The sequence below is a fragment of the Ascidia mentula genome, chromosome 3 (genome assembly GCF_947561715.1).
Source record: "Ascidia mentula chromosome 3, kaAscMent1.1, whole genome shotgun sequence".
NCBI lineage: Eukaryota > Metazoa > Chordata > Ascidiacea > Phlebobranchia > Ascidiidae > Ascidia > Ascidia mentula.
Genome location: NC_138568.1, coordinates 7337498 through 7362456, shown reverse-complemented (window position 1 = coordinate 7362456; position 24959 = coordinate 7337498). Strand labels below are relative to the sequence as shown.

Genomic DNA, 24959 nt, shown 5'->3' with positions numbered 1-24959 from the left:
GACAAACGTATCTATCTTGTTAGAATCATTCGCCCCTCCACCATTTTTACTGCCTTCTTGATCATCGCTTTGATATTTCTAACAAGTAAATGAAAGATTTTTTTTCTGTGCGGTTATAGCAGGTATAAGCTTACCGCTGCCCACATACACACGGCACCGTAAGTTGCACACATTCCAGACACAAAGTTAACAGCTAAAGGCCATTTTATGTCGCTTCTGGTATCATCACCCAGCACAGCGTAAACGAACACACTGATCTGCATGAGCAAACCTGAAAAAGGAAAACAAAACTCATCCACGCACCTGTAAATTAAAGTTCCTGTTGCTGCCAGGCATATTGCGTACGTTTATGCCAGAAGCAGTACATTTCTAATTGTAAATTAAAGATCTGTTGAAAATAACTGTTAATGAAGAATTTGTTGCAAAACATAGAAAAATGTTTTGTAATAAAACTAAATTTATAATCAATGGAAAGATCCTGTCTAAAATGTAGTAGAAAAGATTTTATCCTACCAGCTAAAAACTTCACCAAAGCGGATGCAGCTATGTAGTCACATCCGATTAAGAAAATGGACAGAAAGTTGGCGATGCAGTAAGTTATTCCAATTGCAGAGAACGCACCTTGGTCTTCCAATAGTATATCTGCAAATGCAATCATTTGCATTAGACTGACAATTTTGTACTTTGTAAATGAACCCCCATAGTACCATCTGCCAAGACCAGAAACCAACACAATTGTTATCCAATATTCTGCTATACGTTTTACTTACCTTCATTCAAAATTTTAAGACAAGTTGCAGTAACTTACAGCGATCATGCTTGGCAGCACTGTGTTGAAATATGCCAAACACGGTGTAGAACATACTAAGAGGTTTCTTGTCTTTGCCCTGGTTTGCAGGAACCAGAAATCCGAGAACAAACAAAGCAATCGCGACTCCCGTAAGAACCATGTTAAACCTTTTAAACCATTTCTTCAAAGTTGGACGTTTTGTTGCTCGGATGCTTACGGTCGGTGGCTCAACATCATCTGACGTTCCGTGCGCAGTACTTGCTTCCACATCTATGGGCATTGCAGGATTATTGCTATCACGGGACCGCGTTGTTGAGGGTCCGGGTCGCTCCTGATATCTCTCTGGTTCAATCTGATCAATTTCACTTGCTTCCACATCTATGGGCATTGCAGGATTATTGCTATCACGGGACCGCGTTGTTGAGGGTCCGGGTCGCTCCTGATATCTCTCTGGTTCAATCTGATCAATTTCACTTGCTTCCACATCTATGGGCATTGCAGGATTATTTCTATCATGGGACCGTGTTGTCGGGGGTACGGGTAGCTCCTGATATCTCTCTGGTTCAATCTGATCAATTTCACTTGCTTCCACATCTATGGGCATTGCAGGATTATTGCTATCATGGGACCGTGTTGTCGGGGGTCCGGGTAGCTCCTGATATCTCCCTATTTTAATCTGATCAATTTCACTTGCTTCCACATCTCTGGGCATTGCAGGATTATTGCTATCATGGGACCGTGTTGTCGGGGGTCCGGGTCGCTCCTGATATCTCTCTAGTTCAATCTGATCAATTTCACTGCTTGTGCTCATGGCTGTTTCTTACTGCTACACTTAATGACTTCACTCGTTAATAGAAATAAAATTTAAGGTGTTAAGCTGTTTGCGTTCCGTTTCACGGAGCACAACAAAAATAATGACTATTGTGGCATTCTACCACAAATTTTAAGTAAAACTGCAAACCTAAACCATCCGCGATATCCACATAAAATCTAATGCTAAACCAGCGTTCACAACGTAATTAACTTTAACGCGAATCCACTGACAGTTATCATTAAAACGTTTTATTTAAAAGTTGAATGGAGGCGGGGCAATAACATATCCCACTTTGTGTTGTACTCAAACCCCCACTCTTGTATATAAACTGCTTCCATATGCTAAACCATTCCAAATTTCTGCTTCATTGCCGTGTAAAGAACCGGGTTAAGTTCCTTCCACGGGCTTTTCAATTAGTTTTCACGGATGACGTCCAAAGAAACAGCAACAGCTGCGAGCATTTCATAAACAGCGAACATCAGCTATTCATTGCCACTTACTTATACCGCCCGTTTTGTGAATTTTTATTGGCAGAACTATTCTTGGCCAGCTTTTGCTAAAGCAGCATAGACTAAAAAATAAATATCATAGGGTCCACGCAAACCTGATTTCATGTTGCAGCAAATCACCGGGATATAAGGTATCGGTAATGCAAATTGTAAACGACTGTATTGGGTTAAAAGATGTTACGTCGAATTATGTGCAGTTTTATCCAACATCAATATTCATCCCTTGAGCTGAATTGTGGCGGTCAGCGCACCCTATATCCCACAAGCGGGCTGTAGTGCGAGCACTATGCACTATATAGAACGGAAAATCTTGTTACAGAGGAAGAGGCCCGATAACAAGAGGTCGGTAATGTGCTGGAGGCGCTGTTAAGAAATGGTTACCCAAGCTCCTTTGTGTGCCGAATGCTTGCATCCCTGCCTAAGTGCAACAAAAGTCCCTCCGCGGGTGTGGTTGTTTGCCATATTTTCCAGGACTTTCCGAGACCTTAATTAAGGTAATGGAGAACTTTTTCATCCTGGTGTATGAGCGTCCTTCAGTTACACTACGCTCCTTGGTCTCACATCCAAAAGATCGCGCTAGAGGTGCAATAGATGCTAGAGGCATCCCCTGTGGATAGTGTGAGAAGGTGTATATTGGTGAGACGGGTCGCGCTCTGCGAACAGGAGTAAAGGAACATCAACGGGATGTCCTCAAGGCCAATTCGGTTGCAGGGACTGCACTGTCGTAACATGTGTTAGCAACAGGACATACAGTTAATTTGAAGATGCAATAATTCTTGACCGGGAAAAGGACAGGTACAAGAGAATGTTCATTGAGTCTGTGCATATAAATGCACATGAATCTGCACTGAATGATAAGAGGGAAACCTTTTTTCCACCCGCCTGCGCGACACGCCCCTAAATTAAACCTGGTGCATGCTCTACGCACCTCAGGGCAGTATGCAATAGACCCTGGTATCGTTCCTTGTTGGCGCACATTTTCATTTCTTTGTGCTCCCCTGCCCGTTTTTATACCCTTTTGTCCTTCTTTCGCCTTTTTGCCTTTTTTCACGCGACTATTTATCGCCGTGTTCATTCAAACCACGCGTCTTATTATGCTAGTCGGCCTTTCACGTATGTAACGTTTAGGGATGAGACCAAAGCGACGTCTGAGTGAACGCTTTCAGTTAATTTTGCATCAGGTATTTTCACAATGATGAGTGCTGTGTGCAGTTGGACATCTGTGAGCAAGCTTCCGTATATATTTTAGTTAAGTCTGGTGTAAAGTTTGGACAATTTTAATAGCCTCTTTTAAAGGATTTCAAAATGCGGAAGAGGGAAATAATTACGATCTGTTGGTACTTCAAAAGCTGGGATGGTCCCCTTGATAGCTATTACGTGGACAATACCTTGATATTTGCAATCGATAAAACACAATACCCACCGACTTGTGGGTTATCCTTACGTACTTCTCCGCACCTTGATTTATTAGTTACTTTTGGTATGAAGAAATGGATATTGTTTGTGTAGAAATAAATCGTGTAATGAAAAGACTTGCAAATACAAATGTAAAGAAATCCTCGTGCAGTTTCTTTTATTAGCCTACGCTCAAAAATTAAGTATATTCACAGAATATCAGAAAAACACAACAAAGGCTTTTTCGGCACTCATTACCTCGTCGTTTGCTTTGTCCAGTCTTATTTTGCTCGTGATCGCTTGAATTTATATTTCACTAATGAGGATCGCATCGCAAGTTTGCATGTCATCGCTTGTTTTTATATGTCCAAGTCTTTTGTTATGCAAATAGTTCTGCACCTGGAGCATGTGTTTGAAGAAGAAAGGCGAGAAGAAATAACCCGATATGTTGTATACCATGAAGTTAAGTCTTTATTTTGAAACGTTTTTATTTTCGTCCTTGAAAAGCGTAGCGCATTGCAGTAATTTAAATTTCAAAAAACAACTTTGGTCTGCGTAAATCACTCCCAAACGAAAAGAAAACCCTATAATACTACGAAACAATGCGTTTATATGCCACAAGTCACGTCAAGTTACGCATCATAAACGATTAGGACCTCTAAAACAATGCGCCCTGAATAGTGATAACGACTTCTAAAGCAATAACGCTCGCCGTAATTGCCTTTCAGACATATCTTAACCCAGTGGTTCTTAACCTTTAAACTCGTCGAACCCTTTGGATCCTCCACAAGTATTCGTCCTACCCCGTTAACATATAAGAAAGGCAAAAATATCAGAAATTAAAACAAACAGTAATAAAACTAAACGCAATACGAACTGAAATCAATCCAACACAGTTTTATTGAATTTGGGTTTGTCCAAGCAAAGTCATTTTAGCATGCAGAATGCTATGTTTTTGGAATACAATGGTGTTCAGATAACCCAGCTAACAATTCGACGTATTTTTAACGTTGATATCAGGTCATGTTTTGGTCAAAAATACGTTCTGTCTGTACGTTTGTTCTGCGTAAAAACGTGGACTCCAAACTACGTTTAAAATACGTTTTGAGGAACGTCATCAGCACACGTGGCGGCAACGTGATGCAAAGTAACGTTGAAAACGAACGTTTATTTTACGTTCGCCCCAACCATATTTTTACGTCAAAACGTGGACTGCAAACTACGTTTAAAATACGTTTTGAGGAACGTTATCAACACACGTGGCAGCAACGTGATGTAAAGTAACGTTGAAAACCAACGCTTATTTTACGTTCGCCCTAACGTTTTTTTTACGTCAAAACGTGGACTCCAAACTACGTTTAAAATACGTTTTGAGGAACGTTATCAACACACGTGGCAGCAACGTGATATAAAGTAACGTTGAAAGCAACGCTTATTTTACGTTCGCCCGAACGTTATTTTTACGTGAAAATATTGACTCCAAATTACGTTTAGAATACGTTTTGAGAACGTTATCAGCACACGTGGCGCCAACGTGATGCACACAACGTTAAAAACCAACGTTTGTTTTCTACCTGCAAGTGTCGACGTTCTTATAACGTTTCTAATCACGTCATTAGAGAATATTTATACCACGTGTTGTTTTTACGTTATTCGTTTCGTTTCCAAAACGTTCACGCGAACTAAGTTAGTCACCTATAAATTATGCCTGCAATATAAAATACACGAAGTATGTCAGTATAGAGTACTTTATTAAAATGCCAGCAAACTACTCAGAATCAGAGGATAACAGTACCATGGTATCACACGAGCTGCTGGTGCTTGAATTAAGAGACTGCAAAAAAAGTAAACACGGAATAAGTGTTGCAAAAGAAGTTTCTAGTGACACCATCTAGTTTAATTTTTAGGCCTGGCTGTCCACAGAATCATAATAGTTTGGAAACTTTTTAGGATAAGGGGCGAAGCCACGCAACAATGTATCAGTTTTCAGCATTTATGGCTTTAAATGAAAATAGCCATGATACACATACCTTGTAAAAGTCTCCACCACGCCTCCTGGGTGCATGTTTTAGAAATTCCGCCACCTCCTTTTCTATCTGTTTCAGGTCTGCTGCCTTACTTCTTAAACAAGCTTCTACATCATATTAAAACACAAATTGGTTTAAATTTGCAACCATTTCTCTTTGAGAAAAAGTAACCAAAAACACAAGTTGGCATATACACAGCTAGCACATACTTATTATTGCTTTGTTGGTATTCGTTGTGCAGAATGCCATTTTCCCCTTTCTCCCCTTGTAACTGTAATTAGACCACAGCTTGTTCGACCCTGTAGATTTCATCATGCGCCTCACTACATCTCCGACTGATGATCCCCCAAGACTTTGCAAGAATGAAATCTAAAAATTATGTTTTATAGCAAAATTTGAAAAACTACCAACAGGTGTTACCTACAAATGATTTTTTGAATGTTTTTTCGATCAGTTTAATTTCCATCTCATCTAATGTCTCCAATGGAGTGTTTAAAAATTCTAAACTTTCATCTTCCGCTCCTTTTCCTAACATTTCTTTTATGCAGCCCAACTCATCTTTGATACTGCTCATGTCTTGTACTATCTTTCTCAACATTGCAACTGTAGGTAAGTTTGGTAAATAAACAATGCATAAAAAAATTAGTGAAAATTACCTTGGCTTTCTGTTCGGTCCAACATGTTCTCAGCTGAATCGTTATGTTCTGCAATACATAAAAACACGAGAGTCAAACCAATAAGAGTATATTTACTATCATTACCAACCACAATGACGCAAGGCGAAATAACTTACCACCAATTGCTTCTGAATCACTTCGTCTTCTTGGCTGGTCCGAATCAGCAACATTTGATCTGCTCTCTGTGTAAAGTATGTTATTGAGTTCAACATCCAAGTAGATTTTGTGATTAAGTTATCTACAAATCATACCAAGCACTTCAGTTGGAGGTGACAAGTTATTGGAGGTGATATTTTCATCTACAAAAACATACATTGGCAATTTTGGTGGAAAACAATGCTCAAACAACTTTATTTTTACAGAAGTATATTTCATGTACTTAAAACAAAAAAGGAACAAATTCTTACCCCAGAAATCAACTGCTGCTTTTCTTTTTGATGGAGTTTCGCCATCTTCACTGTCTACATTTGAAGTATCCATTGCCAAAATGCACTTGCGTATTGCCTTTTCATAGTTATCTTATAAAATAAATTGCCTATGCTGTTAACCTGTCACCATATTAACCTGACACAGATTCTACATACAAATTTACCAGTTCGGCCTAATTCCCGAAATTTATGCAAGGTCCATGTGCTTTTGTCTGGTAATTCTTGTTTTTTCGCTTTCTGCCTGGCCCCATTTTTTGGCCAAAAACACTTCTAAAAGGAACAAACTAAAATAACTGCCAACAAATTTACCACCATGATAATTTTAAAACACAAAACTTACCCCTTGTGAAGCGACCCATGATAAATGTACCACTTCCACACTTTTTTCTTCTATAAATTCAACTATCAAATACATTTTTTAACCGAACCTGCAAACCAGTTGGTAAACATGTTTTGGAAGGCATAAGTAACCATGCACATAAAAGATTATATCTCATGTAATACAGCCATAAAAACACTCTTTTTTTCACATTTGATGCAAAATGCTTGAACAGAATTTTGGTTAAAAGAAATAACTTTCATTTTTGTATGCTTTGGATTTACAACAATCACGCCAAGCATTTTAGAGTCACATGGATTCATAAATAAACTCTTTGAATTAAGATACACTCGGCATAAATACTGCACACAGCCACCATTACAAAGTTTCTCAACTGCCTCTACACACATCAAATCACTTTTTCCACAGTTAATAATAAAACTATTGTTAGGCTCCTTGGTAGAAATGTCAGTATTTGAATCTTTCACTGTACTCTGAAAAACATAACTTTTTTCTTGCACTCGTTTCACAACTTGTGCAATTGGATTATTTCCAGATCTTACCATTTTTTTTAACACTTGCAAAAAATTTTCAAACCTAAAACCACTACATGCGTCAAGACCACAAAACTGGATAGCATCAGCAGACAAATGGAGTAAACTATGTACATTGTACACCATAAACTCTTTTCCATATAACTTGCCACAATCAGTAACAAACTTCTTCAACAGTGAATGAGCTACCGATGAATGTAACGATACTAATACTGGTGATATCAGAAATGACATTGCAACATTGAGAGTAAGAAAATGTGAATACAAATTTTCTGGCAAGACCTTACGAAGGACAATTTTTCCTGTGTATAACAGAAACTGCCGCAACTCTGTGGCTTTCCAGTATTCAATTTCTTTTAATGTTCTTGGTTTTCTGGCAAACACATAGGGCACACAGGATCTTAGCTGAAGCAGCTTATCCGAAACTATATTGATATGTTGAACACTGAGTCTAACATTTTTTGGACCTTTAATCCAAGTTAGCAAAAGCTTTTTCATAACACCAAGACACACTTGGTGCATGTAATCAAGTGGGAAATGTCTAACCATGTCAATAGGTATGTTACAAAATGGAGAGATTTTGTTGTGATGTTCTTTGTTTACTTGGCTCCTAAAAGATTCATCCGTGCGCACCACATAGTTGCATGTTTCTTGGTATGTTATACGACCAATCCAAATGCCTTTTTGCGAGCATTTATCACAGCCATAGTAGCCAGAAAACAGTTTTGTCCCTTTGACCATGGAACGTGCAGGAGCATCACAGACAATACTGTGGATTTTACAGGGCAATGTCAGGCCATCAAACACAATACCATATTTCAAAATGTCACTAAGTTCTTGAATTAAATCATCCAGAAAATCATAATTTATAGGTTTAGACAATCCGTATGTAAGAGACACTAAAAAAATATATTTCAAATTTACAATGCTGCAAACCACAGGCCAAAAACAGGACTTTGAACTTTTAAACAATGGCAGGCCGTCAATGTTAAAAGAAAGATCCAAATGTCTCACTGTTATATTTTCTTTTTTCAACTTTTGCAAATGATTCAGAATCTGATTTTGCAAGCCAAAATGATAGTATTGCATTCCAGACTTATTTGTAATGTTAACAAGTTTTGGAGTTGCAAGAAGTGTTCGTGAGCACAAGGGAAGGTCGTTGACATCATTTTTGAATCCATGATTTTTAAGTATCTTCAAAAGATGGTCAACTGCATTTTGTTTGATATTAAAATCAACAGCCCACTTTTTTAAATCATCGGCTAAAGTAACAGAAAAGTCACATGTTTTGCTGTCATTAACAACCTTAGAATTACCATGTACCTCACCATGTGATGAAATGTCTTCTGTCATTTCCACTGTCTGAGAACTACATTTAGAAAACGGGTCGTTAGCAATTGCATTTGTCTCATTACTACCAGCATATAACCCAACAGAATCGTCATTTTCATCACTATCAGAACAATCGAAAAGTTTATGATAAGCTTCTGTTTTTTTTCGCTTAATTTCAGAACGTTTGCTTTTCATCCACAAACGTTTGTAACGTTTCCTATCTTTATTCATTTTTAAAAAACTTTGTTTTTCAGTGTCTAGACAACAGAAATTACACACAAATCATTTAAGATAAAAAGGATTCATACAGATAAAAAATATTGTACTATTTTGCGCGAGAAACCCGAATGTCAACGGTTTTTACCCTACAAACTAAGTTAACTACAAATCAGACGACTATTTTATGTAAAATTAAACAACCGACACGTGACAAAACACGCAGTAATAAACTCTACTCGAAAGTTTAAAATTCCATTTATCAAACCAAAGACGTCTACCACGAGACAGACAACTGTTACCTGGCGGATGAACACAATGCTTTGGTAAGCCATATATGCCTGGCGGATGAATACAATACCCTGGCACGCGAAACAGACCTTGCGAATGAATACATACATTGATAGTTTGAATAATATCTTGCGGAGGAAAGACAAATTTCTACTACTCTAGTAACGCTTTGGTCCTCTACAAAACAAGTAACAAAAAAGTATCTTTCGGAAAACAAATTACTGTACCACTTTCTACAGGGAAAGAACCCAAAACCAAATCCCAATTGTTTTGCATATGGGTTGCACCTATTTTCACATGCAGAACTATTGGCAAAAATATTTTCATAAAACCTTTGGCCAAGCACGCATTAGTGAACTCAACTTTAAACTTACAATGTTCAAAATTCCATTGGTCACAAGTCGAAGTCGAAGACGTCCACCACGACCACGAGGTAGACTACACTGTTAACTGGCGGATGAATACAATACACTGGCACACCAAATAGGCCTAGCGGAGGAGTACATATGCATTTATAGTTTGGCTGAAATCTTGCGGAAAGACAAATTCCTACTACTCTATTAACACACTGAGCTTCTACAAAACAAAAAACACAAATAAAAACAAAATGTATCTTTCAGAAACCAAACAACGGTACCACTTTCTGCAGCAAAGAACCCAAAGCCGAGGCGGGCTGCACAAATTGCTGGCGGATGAATATATGCATTTTTACAGTACCAGTAAACATTTCCAGCACAGGGCCTGACAGATTTGGACAATACTGGATAATTATACTCGAAGATGGCGGCAAACTGTAGCCTTTCTTTCCAAACACGATTTGTACACAATATAGCGATTTCGTATCGCCCTTTGCCTCGACATGAATGCTGACTATTTTCCCACAACACCTTCTGACGGCTGTGAAATGGCGTTAGCGTGCAAACTATTTTAGCGAAAATTGGGCAACATTTAATTAAAACTTAATGCGACAAGCCGTTTCGATATGTCAAGTAGTTTATGTGTGCAAAATTTCATTACATTGTGAGAAACAATAAGAAAAATACCGACGCGCATCATCACAAACTACAGAGGCACGACCGTGCGGCGGTCGTGAAATGGCGTTAGCGCGCAAACTATTCTAGCGAAAATTGGGCAACATTCAATAAAAACTTAATGCGACAAGCCGTTTCGATATGTCAAGTAGTTTATGTGTGCAAAATTTCATTACATTGTGAGAAATAATAAGAAAAATACCGACGCGCATCATCACAAACTACAGAGGCACGACCGTGCGGCGGTCGTGAAATGGCGTTAGCGCGCAAAATATTCTAGCGAAAATTGGGCAACATTCAATAAAAACTTAATGCGACAAGCCGTTTCGATATGTCATGTAGTTTATGTGTGCAAAGTTTCATTACATTGTGAGAAACAATAAGAAAAATACCGACGCGCATCATCACAAACTACAGAGGCACGACCGTACGGCGGCCGTGAAATGGCGTTAGCGCGCAAACTATTCTAGCGAAAATTGGGCAACATTCAATAAAAACTTAATGCGACAAGCCGTTTCGATATGTCATGTAGTTTATGTTTGCAAAATTTCATCACATTGTGGGAAACACTAAGAAAAATACCGACGTGCATCATCACAAATTGCAGAGGCACGACCGTGCGGCGGTCGTGAAATGGCGTTAGCGCGCAAACTATTCTAGCGAAAATTGGGCAACATTCAATTAAAACTTAATGCGACAAGCCGTTTCGATATGTCATGTAGTTTATGTGTGCAAAATTTCATTACATTGTGAGAAACAATAAGAAAAATACCGACGCGCATCATCACAAACTACAGAGGCACGACCGTGCGGCGGTCGTGAAATGGCGTTAGCGCGCAAAATATTCTAGCGAAAATTGGGCAACATTCAATAAAAACTTAATGCGACAAGCCGTTTCGATATGTCATGTAGTTTATGTTTGCAAAATTTCATCACATTGTGGGAAACACTAAGAAAAATACCGACGTGCATCATCACAAATTGCAGAGGCACGACCGTGCGACGGTCGTGAAATGGCGTTAGCGCGCAAACTATTCTAGCGAAAATTGGGCAACATTCAATAAAAACTTAATGCGACAAGCCGTTTCGATATGTCATGTAGTTTATGTGTGCAGAATTTCATTACATTGTGAGAAACAATAAGAAAAATACCGACGCGCATCATCACAAACTACAGAGGCACGACCGTACGGCGGCCGTGAAATGGCGTTAGCGCGCAAACTATTCTAGCGAAAATTGGGCAACATTTAATAAAAACTTAATGCGACAAGCCGTTTCGATATGTCATGTAGTTTATGTGTGCAAAATTTCAATACATTGTGAGAAACAATAAGAAAAATACCGACATACTTCTGTTTCATATAGGTATTTTCCTAACGTACAATGGCAACGTTTTGTTTACGTCACTTGCAACGTTGTAAAGCAGTGTCATGTAGGTATTTTCCTAACGTACACTGGCAACGTTTTGTTTAGGTCACTTGCAACGTTGTAAAGCAGTGTCATATAGGTATTTTCCTAACGTACACTGGCAACGTTTTGTTTAGGTCACTTGCAACGTTGTAAAGCAGTGTCATATAGGTATTTTCCTAACGTACACTGGCAACGTTTTGTTTAGGTCACTAGCAACGTTGTAAAGCAGTGTCATATAGGTATTTTCCTAACGTACAATGGCAACGTTTTGTTTACGTCACTTGCAACGTTGTAAAGCAGTGTCATATAGGTATTTTCCTAACGTACAATGGCAACGTTTTGTTTACGTCACTTGCAACGTTGTAAAGCAGTGTCATATAGGTTTTTTTCCAACGTACACAGACAACGTTTTGTTTACGTCACTTGCAACGTTGTAAAGCAGTGTCATATAGGTATTTTCCTAACGTACAATGGCAACGTTTTGTTTACGTCACTTGCAACGTTGTAAAGCAGTGTCATATAGGTATTTTCCTAACGTACAATGACAACGTTTTGTTTACGTCACTTGCAACGTTGTAAAGCAGTTTCATATAGGTATTTTCCTAACGTACAATGGCAACGTTTTGTTTACGTCACTTGCAACGTTGTAAAGCAGTTTCATATAGGTATTTTCCTAACGTACACAAACAACGTTTTGTTTACGTCACTTGCAACGTTGTAAAGCAGTTTCATATAGGTATTTTCCTAACGTACACAGACAACGTTTTGTTTACGTCACTTGCAACGTTGTAAAGCAGTGTCATATAGGTATTTTCCTAACGTACACTGGCAACGTTTTGTTTACGTCACTTGCAACGTTGTAAAGCAGTTTCATATAGGTATTTTCCTAACGTACACAAACAACGTTTTGTTTACGTCACTTGCAACGTTGTAAAGCAGTTTCATATAGGTATTTTCCTAACGTACAATGGCAACGTTTTGTTTACGTCACTTGCAACGTTGTAAAGCAGTTTCATATAGGTATTTTCCTAACGTACAATGGCAACGTTTTGTTTACGTCACTTGCAACGTTGTAAAGCAGTTTCATATAGGTATTTTCCTAACGTACACAAACAACGTTTTGTTTACGTCACTTGCAACGTTGTAAAGCAGTTTCATATAGGTATTTTCCTAACGTACACAGACAACGTTTTGTTTACGTCACTTGCAACGTTGTAAAGCAGTGTCATATAGGTATTTTCCTAACGTACACTGGCAACGTTTTGTTTACGTCACTTGCAACGTTGTAAAGCAGTGTCATATAGGTTTTTTTCCAACGTACACAGACAACGTTTTGTTTACGTCACTTGCAACGTTGTAAAGCAGTTTCATATAGGTATTTTCCTAACGTACAATGGCAACGTTTTGTGTACGTCACTTGCAACGTTGTAAAGCAGTGTCATATAGGTATTTTCCTAACGTACAATGGCAACGTTTTGTTTACGTCACTAGCAACGTTGTAAAGCAGTGTCATATAGGTATTTTCCTAACGTACACTGGCAACGTTTTGTTTAGGTCACTTGCAACGTTGTAAAGCAGTGTCATATAGGTATTTTCCTAACGTACAATGGCAACGTTTTGTTTACGTCACTTGCAACGTTGTAAAGCAGTGACATATAGGTTTTTTTCCAACGTACACAGACAACGTTTGAATTACGTTATTTGTTACGTAATTTTTTGGTCAAAAAATGGTATTTACCAACGTTCCGTGGCAAAGTTGCCATTGCGTTATAATTTACGCATCCACAACGTAGAAATAAAGTTTTTCAAAACGTTGCTTTCCAACGTTAACTTGAAAACTGTTTTGCAACATTTACTTTGATAAAATCTAAGTGTGACACGTGTTTACGACCTTGCTGCGACGTTGTGAATGTCGAAACTACGTTGTGTGTTAGCTGGGAAGATAGGTCAGGGAAAATGACAAAAATTAATCCGAGATTTTGAATGTGGTTTTTAGGTCAACGCTATAGAAAGTTTCAGGTTTTCACGGTGATTTTGACAAAAAAAATTACAGTGGCGTTTATTTAGCTATTGACACAGACAAAAAATTTGGAAAAGGGGGGTGGTGGTCTTTATTTGTGAAAAGAGTCGCAAATATGTAGGGAGATATCAAAATTGAGGCAGAAACAAAGAGATAATTGCTGCGATTACGCGACAAAGGAGACTAAGAAGAAGTAGCGCAAGTTGAAAGATGTAACGCAACCGAGATAACATATAGCGAAGGCGTCAGAAAGGATGTAAATTTAAAAGAGTAGAAAAGACCAAGTTTGAACAAAATATTAAAATGTTTCGAATTATGACAAGTCGAATTCCGTGCTAGGTCTTTACTTTTATCCAGTGTAAACAGGGGCATTCGTGCAATCAAACGGCTTGCAAAAAAACAATGTTTTACCACACGTCACATACAGAGGGGCAGCAGTCGAAACAACTTGCCTTCATTGAAAGACACAAAAATATTCCTTGTATGAAAACGTTTGAATGTTGACATTTTTGACTTTTTTACATTTTCCAAAAGTTTTCACCACTTTCGCGCCAGTTGCACAGCATGGTATTTTCGTGTTGAATCGTTTCGATCATCCAATAAAAATGGATAATTTACAAGTATTTTTAATTTGAATTTTTGCATGACAAAATAATCACATATGTTCCAATTAAAACCCAACAACCTTCGTGAGAATGTTCCTTCATTGATTGTATATACACGACGCATACGACAAATTTATCCAGCGAACTTACCAACGGAACGTAATTTTCCGCTCATCTGTCCATAACAAGTGGCAATGGAAGACAGAGATCCTGATTCCCAAGTCGTAGGCAAAACAAATCGAAAAAAAAGCAATGTAAAGTAATGTAAAAATTTTGCTCAAGAAACATGGAAAAACAAAAAAAAATATCGTCCTTTTTTAAAAGAAAAGAAAAAGATCAACTAAAGCGAACAGCTCTAACTGAGGTATGATAGTGTTTGTGCTGTGATGTGTGACTTATAATATGACCAGATTGGAAAAAATGTCGTGCGCGCGCGCACTTTTGCGAAAATTTACCGATAATCCGCGTGATATCAATGAGCTAATGCATCAACATACGAAAAAACGTTGTGATCGTCCGCGCAATTAACGATCGCCGTAACGAAATCCTCCGCGCAAAAAACAAACTTTCCAATCTGGGAATATGACGGTGTGCACTAGATTGGAAAAATGTCCTGATGTTACCACAGTTATGGCTCTTTTACTAACTCTTATGTATTGTAGTTACAAGCAGATGCACCCCCAGCAAAACACCCGAATTCAGATTATAAAAGCAAGTGAGTCTAGAAAGTGTAGCCTATATAGCCTAGCCCTAGCCTATGTTATTGTAGGCTATAGCATATATTTTTTTAATCAATGACTTTCCAATTTAGAATGGACAAACTAATCGGCTCATCGTGGAGGCAGGCGCTGAGACAAGAATTTCAAAAACCTTATTTCTTGCAGGTATTGAGCTTAGGTTTGCTTCCATGCTCAAGGAATGCAAGATTGGAATGTTGCATTAATGATTTTTTTGCCAATTGCTGATTTTGTGGTTGATCAAAACATTTTTCGTATGGTAATGCATTAGCAGGTTATTGGTAAAATTTTGCAACGTTAATATTCTCTGTGCAAAATATTTTTGTCCAATTGGGATTCAATGCAAAGCGAAATAACCGTCTTAAAGTCTATTTATTAAAACATTTTTGGTAAAGGTGCAAGCGTTTGTTGAAAAAGAGCGAAAGACTCACACCATCTATCCCCCAGACTCCCAGGTGTTTTCATGGACGCAAAATTGTTCAATAAAAGATGTGAAAGTTGTCATCCTGGGCCAGGACCCATATCATGGCCCAAAGCAAGCTCATGGTCTTTGCTTCAGTGTTCAGGTAAGCGTGGTTGGTAAAAAAGTTCTTTGGATTCACCTCATTGGAATAATAAGAGTCACAATTTTATCGGTAATTCGTGTAAAACTTTATGTAGGAATTATAGGAAAATTGTTTGCCAATTGCACAACAGTGGCAAAATAATGTTCATGTACATTAAAAATTTCCAATGCGGTGGAAGAGAGTTATTTAGTTTCTAATTGAAATGTTTCAGAAAGGTGTTCAACCCCCTCCTAGTCTGGTCAACATATTTAAGGAACTTCAAAATGATGTAAAGGACTTTACAAAACCATCCCATGGAGACCTTACTGGTTGGGCAAAACAGGGTATTTATATCAGCTTTTTTTTAAATTTCATTTGCATGAATCTAATTAGCAAAGGCTGGCAACTGAATAATTGTAATGCAGGTTGGCAGTGAGCCTTATGGTAGCAAATAAAGCAATTCTTATTGGTTTTATCAAAGTTCATGAAAGAATAGAGAGGCACACAAGGAATTAAACATGTATTTGTTCCAGGAGTCCTGTTGCTCAATGCAGTGCTGACTGTGCAAGCGTCAAACGCAAATTCACACAAGGACAAAGGATGGGAAAAGTTCACAGATGCGGTCATAACATATTTGAACGAGAACTGTTCTGGAATTGTTTTCATGCTCTGGGGTTCTTATGCACAGAAAAAGGGATCAAAAATAAATCCTGTAAGCAATAATATGGATGTTTTTTAAGTCTCCGAATTGTTCTTTATCATAGATTTAACGTTATGTCAATTGTTATAAACACAGTAAATCCATTATTGGGGGTGATGGAAAACAATTGGTGCAAACTGAACACATACCACAGCATTAATTCATAACACTTTTTTTACTGCCATAGAAATCTCATCTTGTGTTGAAGTCCGTGCATCCATCCCCATTATCTGCATATCGTGGATTCTTTGGATGCAAACACTTTTCGAAAGCCAACGAATACCTGAAAAAAAATGGCCGTAAGCCAATAGACTGGGGTGCACTGGAGTAGTTGAAAGTAATTGTGCTGCTGAAAAAGAACTATGAGCCATATCATTCAATCATTCCTGTTCTGTGTAGATATGTACATAAACTTTGTAAATATGTTCATTTTAGGTTTTGTGTGAGGCAAAAAACATCTTCAAAAACCATGCACGTTGTACATATTATTGGTAATTGCTCTAATGGCTGCTATCAATCTGCCTTTTCTAAAGTAGCTTTTTGGCCAATTGTAAGTGCCCATGAGAAATGCTAAACTATTCATCTCAGCTTGTATATACGCTTTTTTTTTCTGTGTAATATAATGTCTGTATACTAGGTTTGTTCCAACACCAACAATACTTTTTTTAGTTTGTCTGCAATGCTCATGATTCAATTTCCCTTTTCTAAAGTAGCTTTTTGGCCAATTGTAAGTGCCCATGAGAAATGCTAAACTATTCATCTCAGCTTGTATATACGCTTTTTTTTTCTGTGTAATATAATGTCTGTATACTAGGTTTGTTCCAACACCAACAATACTTTTTTTAGTTTGTCTGCAATGCTCATGATTCAATTTCAAAATAGTTTTTTTTGGCAATACTGTAGTAGTATTGAAAACACCACACACGTAGTATTTCAAAGGGAGGTTTTATAAATATTTTGCATGTGTATTATTTTGGTTAGAGTGTTGTTGTAAAGTGTGGGACAATTTGTAAATATGTTGTAAATAGTTTTGCTTCTTGGATTTGCTGTTTCTGTTCACCTGCCTGGTAGTCGACCTTCACTGCCAATATGATAGTTTTACATGTGCTGCTACACATTACTTTGTATATACATACTGTACATAGCTTTTTTATTTTGATATTCAGTCTTCTGCCTGGTTTTAATGCTGACCCTCCAGTTAATTTATTGGAACTATTGACAAAAATAATTGTTAACCTACTTAATTAATTTAGACACTTCTACCACTTCGGTTTTAATGAAAGCATAGAAACAGTGCGTTTTTTATTTCTGGGTAGAAACTTGACTTTACTACCATCACCTAATAAGCAAATTATGTTATCTAAAGCACCATTCCTTTATTTCCTTGTATAAATGTTGTTTCGTTTTCAAGTCGCAACGCCCTTTCGCCCTACAATCATAACAGTCTGTCGAACAAAACTTTCAGAATTGCACCAAGAATGTGGAATTGCCCCGGACTGTGTTCATTTTTCCTTCATATTCGTTCAAAGTTCGTTGTTTTGATTTTCGTTCACTGCCTCGTTTCGTTTCAATAAAAGGGGAAAGAGATATTTTGTTTGGTTGCCCAAAACCCCAACGGTAGACTACACAGATGGTGGCATTCAAAAACTTTTAAAAGGTTTTCTGGGTTCCTATGTTTGACAACCGATTCGCAAATTCTAAGAAATGATTCGCGCGAACCATCAGAATGCCACTTGCACGATAACACTTTTATCTGAAAACCTTTAAGCAGCCAAGCAGTACATCAGACCACTGGCCATGATTGTTGTTGAGGCCAACCACAGCTGTATGACGTCACTTAAATTTCCACAAGCTAATGTAACACCTAGACAGAAAAAGAAATTGTGAGTACGTAACACGTTTTTTCATGGCTGACAAAAGGATTTCTCTGTTTCCCAATGTGATTTTATGAGGATCAAATTTTCTGCCATAGGAACACCAATATTGTCACATGACCCCACAATATTTTAAAATTGTTCAGGTTCGTAAAAATGTCAATAGTTGCTGGATTCTGTTTTGTTTTCCTGTTGCACCCACGACCGAGCTTCGCCACACTAACCGAGTCCACAGAACTCACTTGCGTGAATATCGTTAATATCATAACATCAGGAAGTATGTGTCGGAAGAACTTTTTGCCCCATCTCAGCAATGCTTTCGCCTGGAAGCTGATGTTTACTTGTTACAGTTTTTTGGGTAAGTTTACGTTATGTGGTTTTTAATTAGTGGTTGTTTGCATTAAGGCACTGCAACGAATTCTCTGTGCAATTGCGACTTTTTAACATGTAAACATCCCTTGTTCGCCGCTTTTTTTATAATATTTCTAATTTTTTATCGTGCACAGTGCATTTAATTTGTTTTTTACCCTTTGTTTTTATCACTACCACAGGCAACTCTGTTCGGCTTCTAATCTTAACAATTGCGCTTTTTCAACTCCCCGCCTTTTTTACTTATCGCAACTTCGTACCATTTTACCAGTTCGCCTTCATTTTACGCTAAAAATGATTGTAGAAAACAATCGAAACGTCTTTAGCGTAAGGTTCTCAACCATTGTGTTGGCTATTTTGTTTGAACTAAAGATATATTAAACCGTCAGTTATGTTCCTTATTTCATGTTGTGTCCATATACGGTTGCAATAGATCAGTAATGTTCAGTTTCAATGCCACCACCGCGCTTGGCAATATCACCTTGGCTGTCATTCCGACAACTTGTGGATTCAGCTTCAAGGCTGTTCAGCCAAGCGTGATTTTTCCCTCATGTTTAGCGACGTTAGTTTGTTGCAAAGAATGTTTTATTTCAGAAAAACCATTAAGAAATGCTGCCATACTCAGTACATGTAAATTTTTTTCATTATTTTATCAATTCATTATTGCAATTTCTTGCTCCCACATTTGTGTTCAATTCTTTTCAGCATTGTGAATAAATCGAAGACGCTTGCATTTGCAATTTTTTTTGTGTGGTTTTCTTAAACTAAAGAATATCAGTAACTAGAAAAAAAGATTGGCGTGAAATTACTGGATGGTTTTGTAGTAATCTTACACGAAAACCTTGTACAAAAACTAACATTCGGGTCATCCAACTCCTGCTGGCACATAGAACCTTCTTTGATTAAGGCAGGTAATATTTTCACGAAAAGCTTCTCAAGGTATGGTAGAAATATACATATATCTAATTAAATAATGGGTGTAGGGAGCACGTACATTACAACTGCGATTGATGACAATATCAACTCATGAAGAAAAGCGACGAAGTTACGCCTGTTTAAAGTTTTTCCAACTTTTAGCGAATTATTGTTGCCAAGACTTACAACACCACGATTTTGTGATGTGAATCAACATCCGCCATTGCGTCACTGTACGGTCGAGCGCCAAAACATGCCAAGCTTAATTTGATTAATTAGTCGCCCTTTCCTTAAAAACAAGTCGGCCTGAGCCTTTTTTTGATCGTACAGACTGCAGCAACAGAGAGAAAATGTATGTAACCAAATTGCGGTGCGATGGATGTAAGTTTTTTATTTCTCACCAGGCAGCAAGTAACTGGCAGGTTTATTGTCTTTGGCTCTTTCAAGCAATATTGAAAACAGGCTTAAAATTATTGATCGTAATAGTAATAAAATTAATTAGATGTTTGAAAAAAGGAATTTTAAGTACGTAGACTTGGGTAGGATGGACCCCCTAAAGTAAAAAAAACGTTATTTTATTATTTTTACTGCACATTTAGAATCAAAACGCCAATTAGATTGAGGACAAGGACTTTGTTTACGTTCAATAATTTGCAAAATTGGTTTTCACTAAACTACATCACTACTATTTTCTGTTGTTGATTTTCAGTCCGTAAACATATTGTCGCTTACAATCAGCGAAAACGAATGTTTTTTGTGAGGTTAGGTGTGAAACAACGTAAACAACATGGCGAAGTTTCACATTTAAAGTGGCGCTAATTATTTATTAAATCAACAGAATGTATCAAGGGGCCATCTTACCTCTGTTTACCCCCAGTCCTAATAATCTTATCCTTCGAGTACAAAATGTTTGTCCATTTATTCTTAGAATATCTTTGCAACTTTTTTAATCAATACTTAAATCTGAAATGAACATTCGAGTTCTTTTCTGCCTTGTTCTCTTACTTCATACGGCGTTGAGCCAAGTGAACACAACAGAATCCACAGGTCTTACTTGTTTCAAAATCGTCGAAGTTATTGCATCAGGAAAACTTGGTGAAGAAAAATGTGCACCACAGCAGCAGTGTTATCGCTTCGAAGCTGATGTTAACTTTGTGGCATTTTTTGGTACTACTATCGGTAAGTGAAACACAGGTAATGTAATATATGGTGTCTGTAGGAAGGGACAGAACAAACGAGAGGCAACCGGTAGCCTATATACCGTGCACCAGAGCCCAAATGAGTATAGTTGGGGAGGGGCGGATTATTAAAGTTCTTTGTAACTTTTAAGCGAAATAGTATTTCCATTAGGAACCCAAGCCCATGTGGGTTCGGAGTGCTTAAATGTTACAGAATTGTGGTTGTTTTTTTTTGCTGTGACTTTTGATTGAAATAAAGACAGAAATTTACCGATTTTGATTTCGCAACTCATTGTGGTTTTGCCATCTCAGTTCAAACCAACAACGGGTCAGTTGTCTTCACACAATGCGCCAACGAGACTCAATGCAATCGCCTGTGCAACAATGACTTCCATGACCTTTTGCAACAGAACATCGATCTTTTAGCCAATTCACCATTCTCGAACGTGAGCATGACGTAAGTAAAGATGTTCTATTTTGTCATAAATAAAGGGCCCCCCATATAATCCGTTGTCGGTGATGCTTACGTCATTTCAACTTTTTGATCCAGTGCTATATTTTGGGCCCAATCATGTTGTAACGCAATTGCGGATTTAGTGGTTAAGAGAAGCTGTGAAGTAAAGAAACGCTGTATTTACATAGGGGGTTGTCGGGTTGACGCTACTATCAACACAAATTCATTAAAGTGAAATTACGATTCACATTTCAAAGAAAACGCAGTAATATTTCATGCCATGGCATGATTGGCAGGATCGCCCCACTGCGCAGGTCTTTGCTTGGAGATCACAGCTATGATAGCTAGGACCTGTGCAGTGTGGCGATCCTTCCAATCATACCATTGCATGAAAGATTATGGTGGTAGAGATCCCCTACGTATATGTGAACGTTGCTTGGTAAGCTGTTCGCTTGTGCACCATAATATACCCCGTGAAACCATATATAGCTCAGTTGGTAGAGCGTTTGGCCTATTTAGCTCAGGGTCGTGAGTTCAAACCTCACCGGGAGCATGATTTTTCAAATCTCGCTCCGACTTGTCAGGAAAAAATGCCTGATCCAGCTAGGCCACAATGCCTGGGCTGCCAAGTCTGTAAACCACATTTGAAAGAGTTTGAATTAGTGTTCAATTCGTACCTAAACCCCAAAGTCTGATGCCTGTCCGGAAATCGTGTATCAACGAGTAACATGCCCCAATTCCACACAATCTCGTATGACGACTACACAGTCAAGTAAACCTTTCAAATGACTGGGAAATAAATGTAACAACTTATGATATTACAATTTCAGATCATGTAAGACGACGTGTTGCAAGTGGAATCGTTGCAATGGTAACCCGATCTCTTCCATTAACGCGGAGAAGATGGTTAGAAACCCCACGATTGGCCCCCAAAGCAGCACGCCGCGGAATCAGGCAAATGCCACTGTGGTTGGAATATCGTCTACTAGCGGAGTTGCTGCGAGTGCCCTCGCAAGTCAAAGTTTGCTTTTTGGTGCTTTTATGGCCGCATTGACCCGTTTCCAAGTATGATTTATGGTTTCGCAAGAAAGACCGTAGCAGCAAACACTGCTTCTGTTCCTTGCTGACAGCATGTAAAACGAGCTATAGATTATAATTATTTTTATGCATTTATTCATCACTATAGACACATTGCAAGCTTTTATCTCAATCTAAAACAGAAAATACTTTCAATAGAATGTGTTCGAAGGTTCTTTGTGAAAAATAAACACAGTATGCACTGAATGCTTCGCATCGATATTAAATTGCGTCAACCAGAAAAAGCTTTTTACTCTGTGTGTTCAGAATAACAGCATAGATACAGTGCAAAAAAATCAAAGAAAATTACTAAAGTTATTATAACAAGACAGGATGGCAAGGTAATTATCAAATACATATTAAACAAAACAAACAAATTGGGAGTCACGTTGGAAAACCCATGTGAAAGTATTACAAGCGCAAAACTATACAAATATATCAAATATTTCCCAATCTTATTTCACTTTCCTCTCACAGAAGGGTTTGTTTAAAAAACAAACACGTTTTATGTTCACCAATATCACGATTAAGTGACTGGAGTCGCAATAACGGAAGCACGTTTTGCAAAATGACGGCTTCTGTTGATGCGAAACCAAGGACTCATGAAATAGGAAAGCTTGAAACTTTAGTCTAAACAAGCCGACGAAAAAAGGGGTGGAGTTGCCAGTTGCAATACAAAGTGAGCAAGAGCGTTGTATTTTGACAGTGATGTGAGAGCTAACTCAGATAGTAACTTAAATGTGTTCGATGACAAAAAAAGTTGTGTATTTTGGAATGCTCCCCATATTAGTACTACATTAAAAACTTTAACGATTTTTTAGCTTTCATCGGAAACGCTTTGAGCTTGGTGTTTATTAGTAAGATTTGTGGGTTGTCTTAGTTTCACAGATATGTTGTTGTGTCAGTCAGACAATTTACACGGTGGTTATAGTAAGAAACTCGGAAAGAAAAAAACTGTATTTGTCTGTTAACCCCGCGCACGATTGATGTAAACACTCATAGTATCTTTGTCGTTGGTAACAAATTTTTTTTTTACTTTCTGGTGGATGTTTGGAAAGATTTGCATATTTTTTGTTTCCTATCTGCACATTACGAATGACTCGATAACCCTTGTGGTTTTTGCAAAATGGAATTTCATGTTCATATCAGGCAAAATAAAAATCGTCTAATTTGTGTTTGGACGTCATTAATAATTCAATGAAACAAATATTTCAAGCGAGCCATATTTTCAATATAAAAATTCACATTATTATTATAATAGATATTTACTAGATAACGTAAAAATGGAAGTAAAGATTGGATTTTGTTTTATTTTCCTGTTGCACGTGGCGTCGTGCCAAGTAACCCAAGCAGGGACCACGGAACTCACCTGCTCGAATGTCTACTCCATTGCTTTTGCAGGATCACGAGTTGAACAGAAATGTGCACCTATGGAGCAATGCTTTCGACTCGAAGCAGACGTGAACTACGTACCTCAGTTTACAGGCGTTGGTGGGTTTTATCACATGGAAAATTGTTAGAGATTTTCGTTTCCACAACGGGAAGCTTTTTTCTTTTTTCAGTTCAGCGTGGGGATGTTTACTTTGGGAGTTGCACCAACCAGAGTCTGTGTAGCCAGCCGTGTGAGACTACCTACAACGATTTTTTGCAACAGAAAATGGCAATCGTGAACAACTTGCCAATTACCCAGTTGAACATGACGTAAGTTCTATTATTTAAAGCTCGACGTTTATTTCTAACCACAGCGTTTGCTGCAAATGTAATACTGCTGCTAAATAATTTGTTTTCGGAATCCCCACTGACCACGAGCACTCTTCTAAGCTGTCTATCAATACTTTGTCGCAGAGCGTGCCGGGTTACATGTTGCTCGTGGGATAACTGCGGATTAAACCCGATCTCGCTCATTATCGAGGAAAAGAAGATTAGAAACCTAACGTTGTCTACCGGGGTTCAATCCACAACCAGCGATATCACTCCTCTGCCTAATTCCGCATCAAGCAGCACTTCCGGAGGTTCAACGTCTACCCAGGCTGGCGCCACAGCTACCCCGACCGTTTCAACACTAAACAACTCCCCCACTAGCTCGTCGACTCCATCCGGCGTCACCACCCAATCTCCAAGCACGCTTCCTGTTGTTTCCATGGGAACTACCATAAGGCCTGCAACGGTTGGTGGCAATGGGACCAATAGCACTACTGTACCTTTGGTAAAGACAACCCTCGGCAGCATACCGACAACAAGCGGAACCGACCCGACCATGATATGCCCAAGATTTCTTCTTTGTTTTCTTTTGGCAGCGTTGGTTTGTTTCCAACAATAAACATATGGTACCGCGTTAATAATTCACTGACTTCGAAATGTGCAAAAATAATTTTACAGTATACCCACTGCAACCGCTCTCCCGTTGATTGATTTGGAATTGTGTAAAATAATTCCAATTCACAGAGGAAAACGCTTGTGAACGTTACTTTGCTTTTTTTATGCAGCTTATGTAATAAACAGAATGTCTATGGGAGTTTTCGAGTGTGCTATAAAATGTTTGGCTTTAAACAACAAAATATTTGTAGTGGACTGAAGGGTTTCTCATCTGAGGGTCCATGTTGGACTCTAGGGATCCACAGTGACCCTTCGAAACAACCCGTCTGCATCTCCCTCTCGTGGGTGCCAGATTAAACCAATTCAAAGATAATTG

The 24959-nt window shown here is 38.2% G+C and overlaps 3 protein-coding genes and 1 pseudogene across 3 annotated transcripts; 3 read left to right on the top strand and 1 right to left on the bottom strand.

Moving 5' to 3' along the window:
- Positions 1 to 5276: 5276 nt before the first annotated feature.
- Positions 5277 to 8602, bottom strand: LOC145895478 (uncharacterized; annotated as a pseudogene).
- Positions 8603 to 14608: 6006 nt separating this feature from the next.
- On the top strand, positions 14609 to 17987 carry LOC145894218 (uracil-DNA glycosylase-like). Its single transcript, XM_082982727.1, has 7 exons — positions 14609 to 14782; positions 15081 to 15133; positions 15230 to 15302; positions 15551 to 15721; positions 15933 to 16044; positions 16234 to 16412; positions 16588 to 17987. The coding sequence occupies exons 1-7, from the start codon at positions 14705 to 14707 to the stop codon at positions 16729 to 16731; spliced, it is 810 nt and encodes a 269-aa protein (XP_082838853.1). The 5' UTR covers positions 14609 to 14704; the 3' UTR covers positions 16732 to 17987.
- Positions 17988 to 20490: 2503 nt separating this feature from the next.
- LOC145895289 (uncharacterized) lies at positions 20491 to 22501 on the top strand. The gene is made up of 3 exons (XM_082984068.1): positions 20491 to 20737; positions 21049 to 21193; positions 22021 to 22501. The coding sequence occupies exons 1-3, from the start codon at positions 20527 to 20529 to the stop codon at positions 22259 to 22261; spliced, it is 597 nt and encodes a 198-aa protein (XP_082840194.1). The 5' UTR covers positions 20491 to 20526; the 3' UTR covers positions 22262 to 22501.
- Positions 22502 to 23532: 1031 nt separating this feature from the next.
- Positions 23533 to 24776, top strand: LOC145895235 (uncharacterized). The gene is made up of 3 exons (XM_082984006.1): positions 23533 to 23758; positions 23830 to 23968; positions 24113 to 24776. The coding sequence occupies exons 1-3, from the start codon at positions 23551 to 23553 to the stop codon at positions 24585 to 24587; spliced, it is 822 nt and encodes a 273-aa protein (XP_082840132.1). The 5' UTR covers positions 23533 to 23550; the 3' UTR covers positions 24588 to 24776.
- The last annotated feature ends 183 nt before the right edge of the window (positions 24777 to 24959 follow it).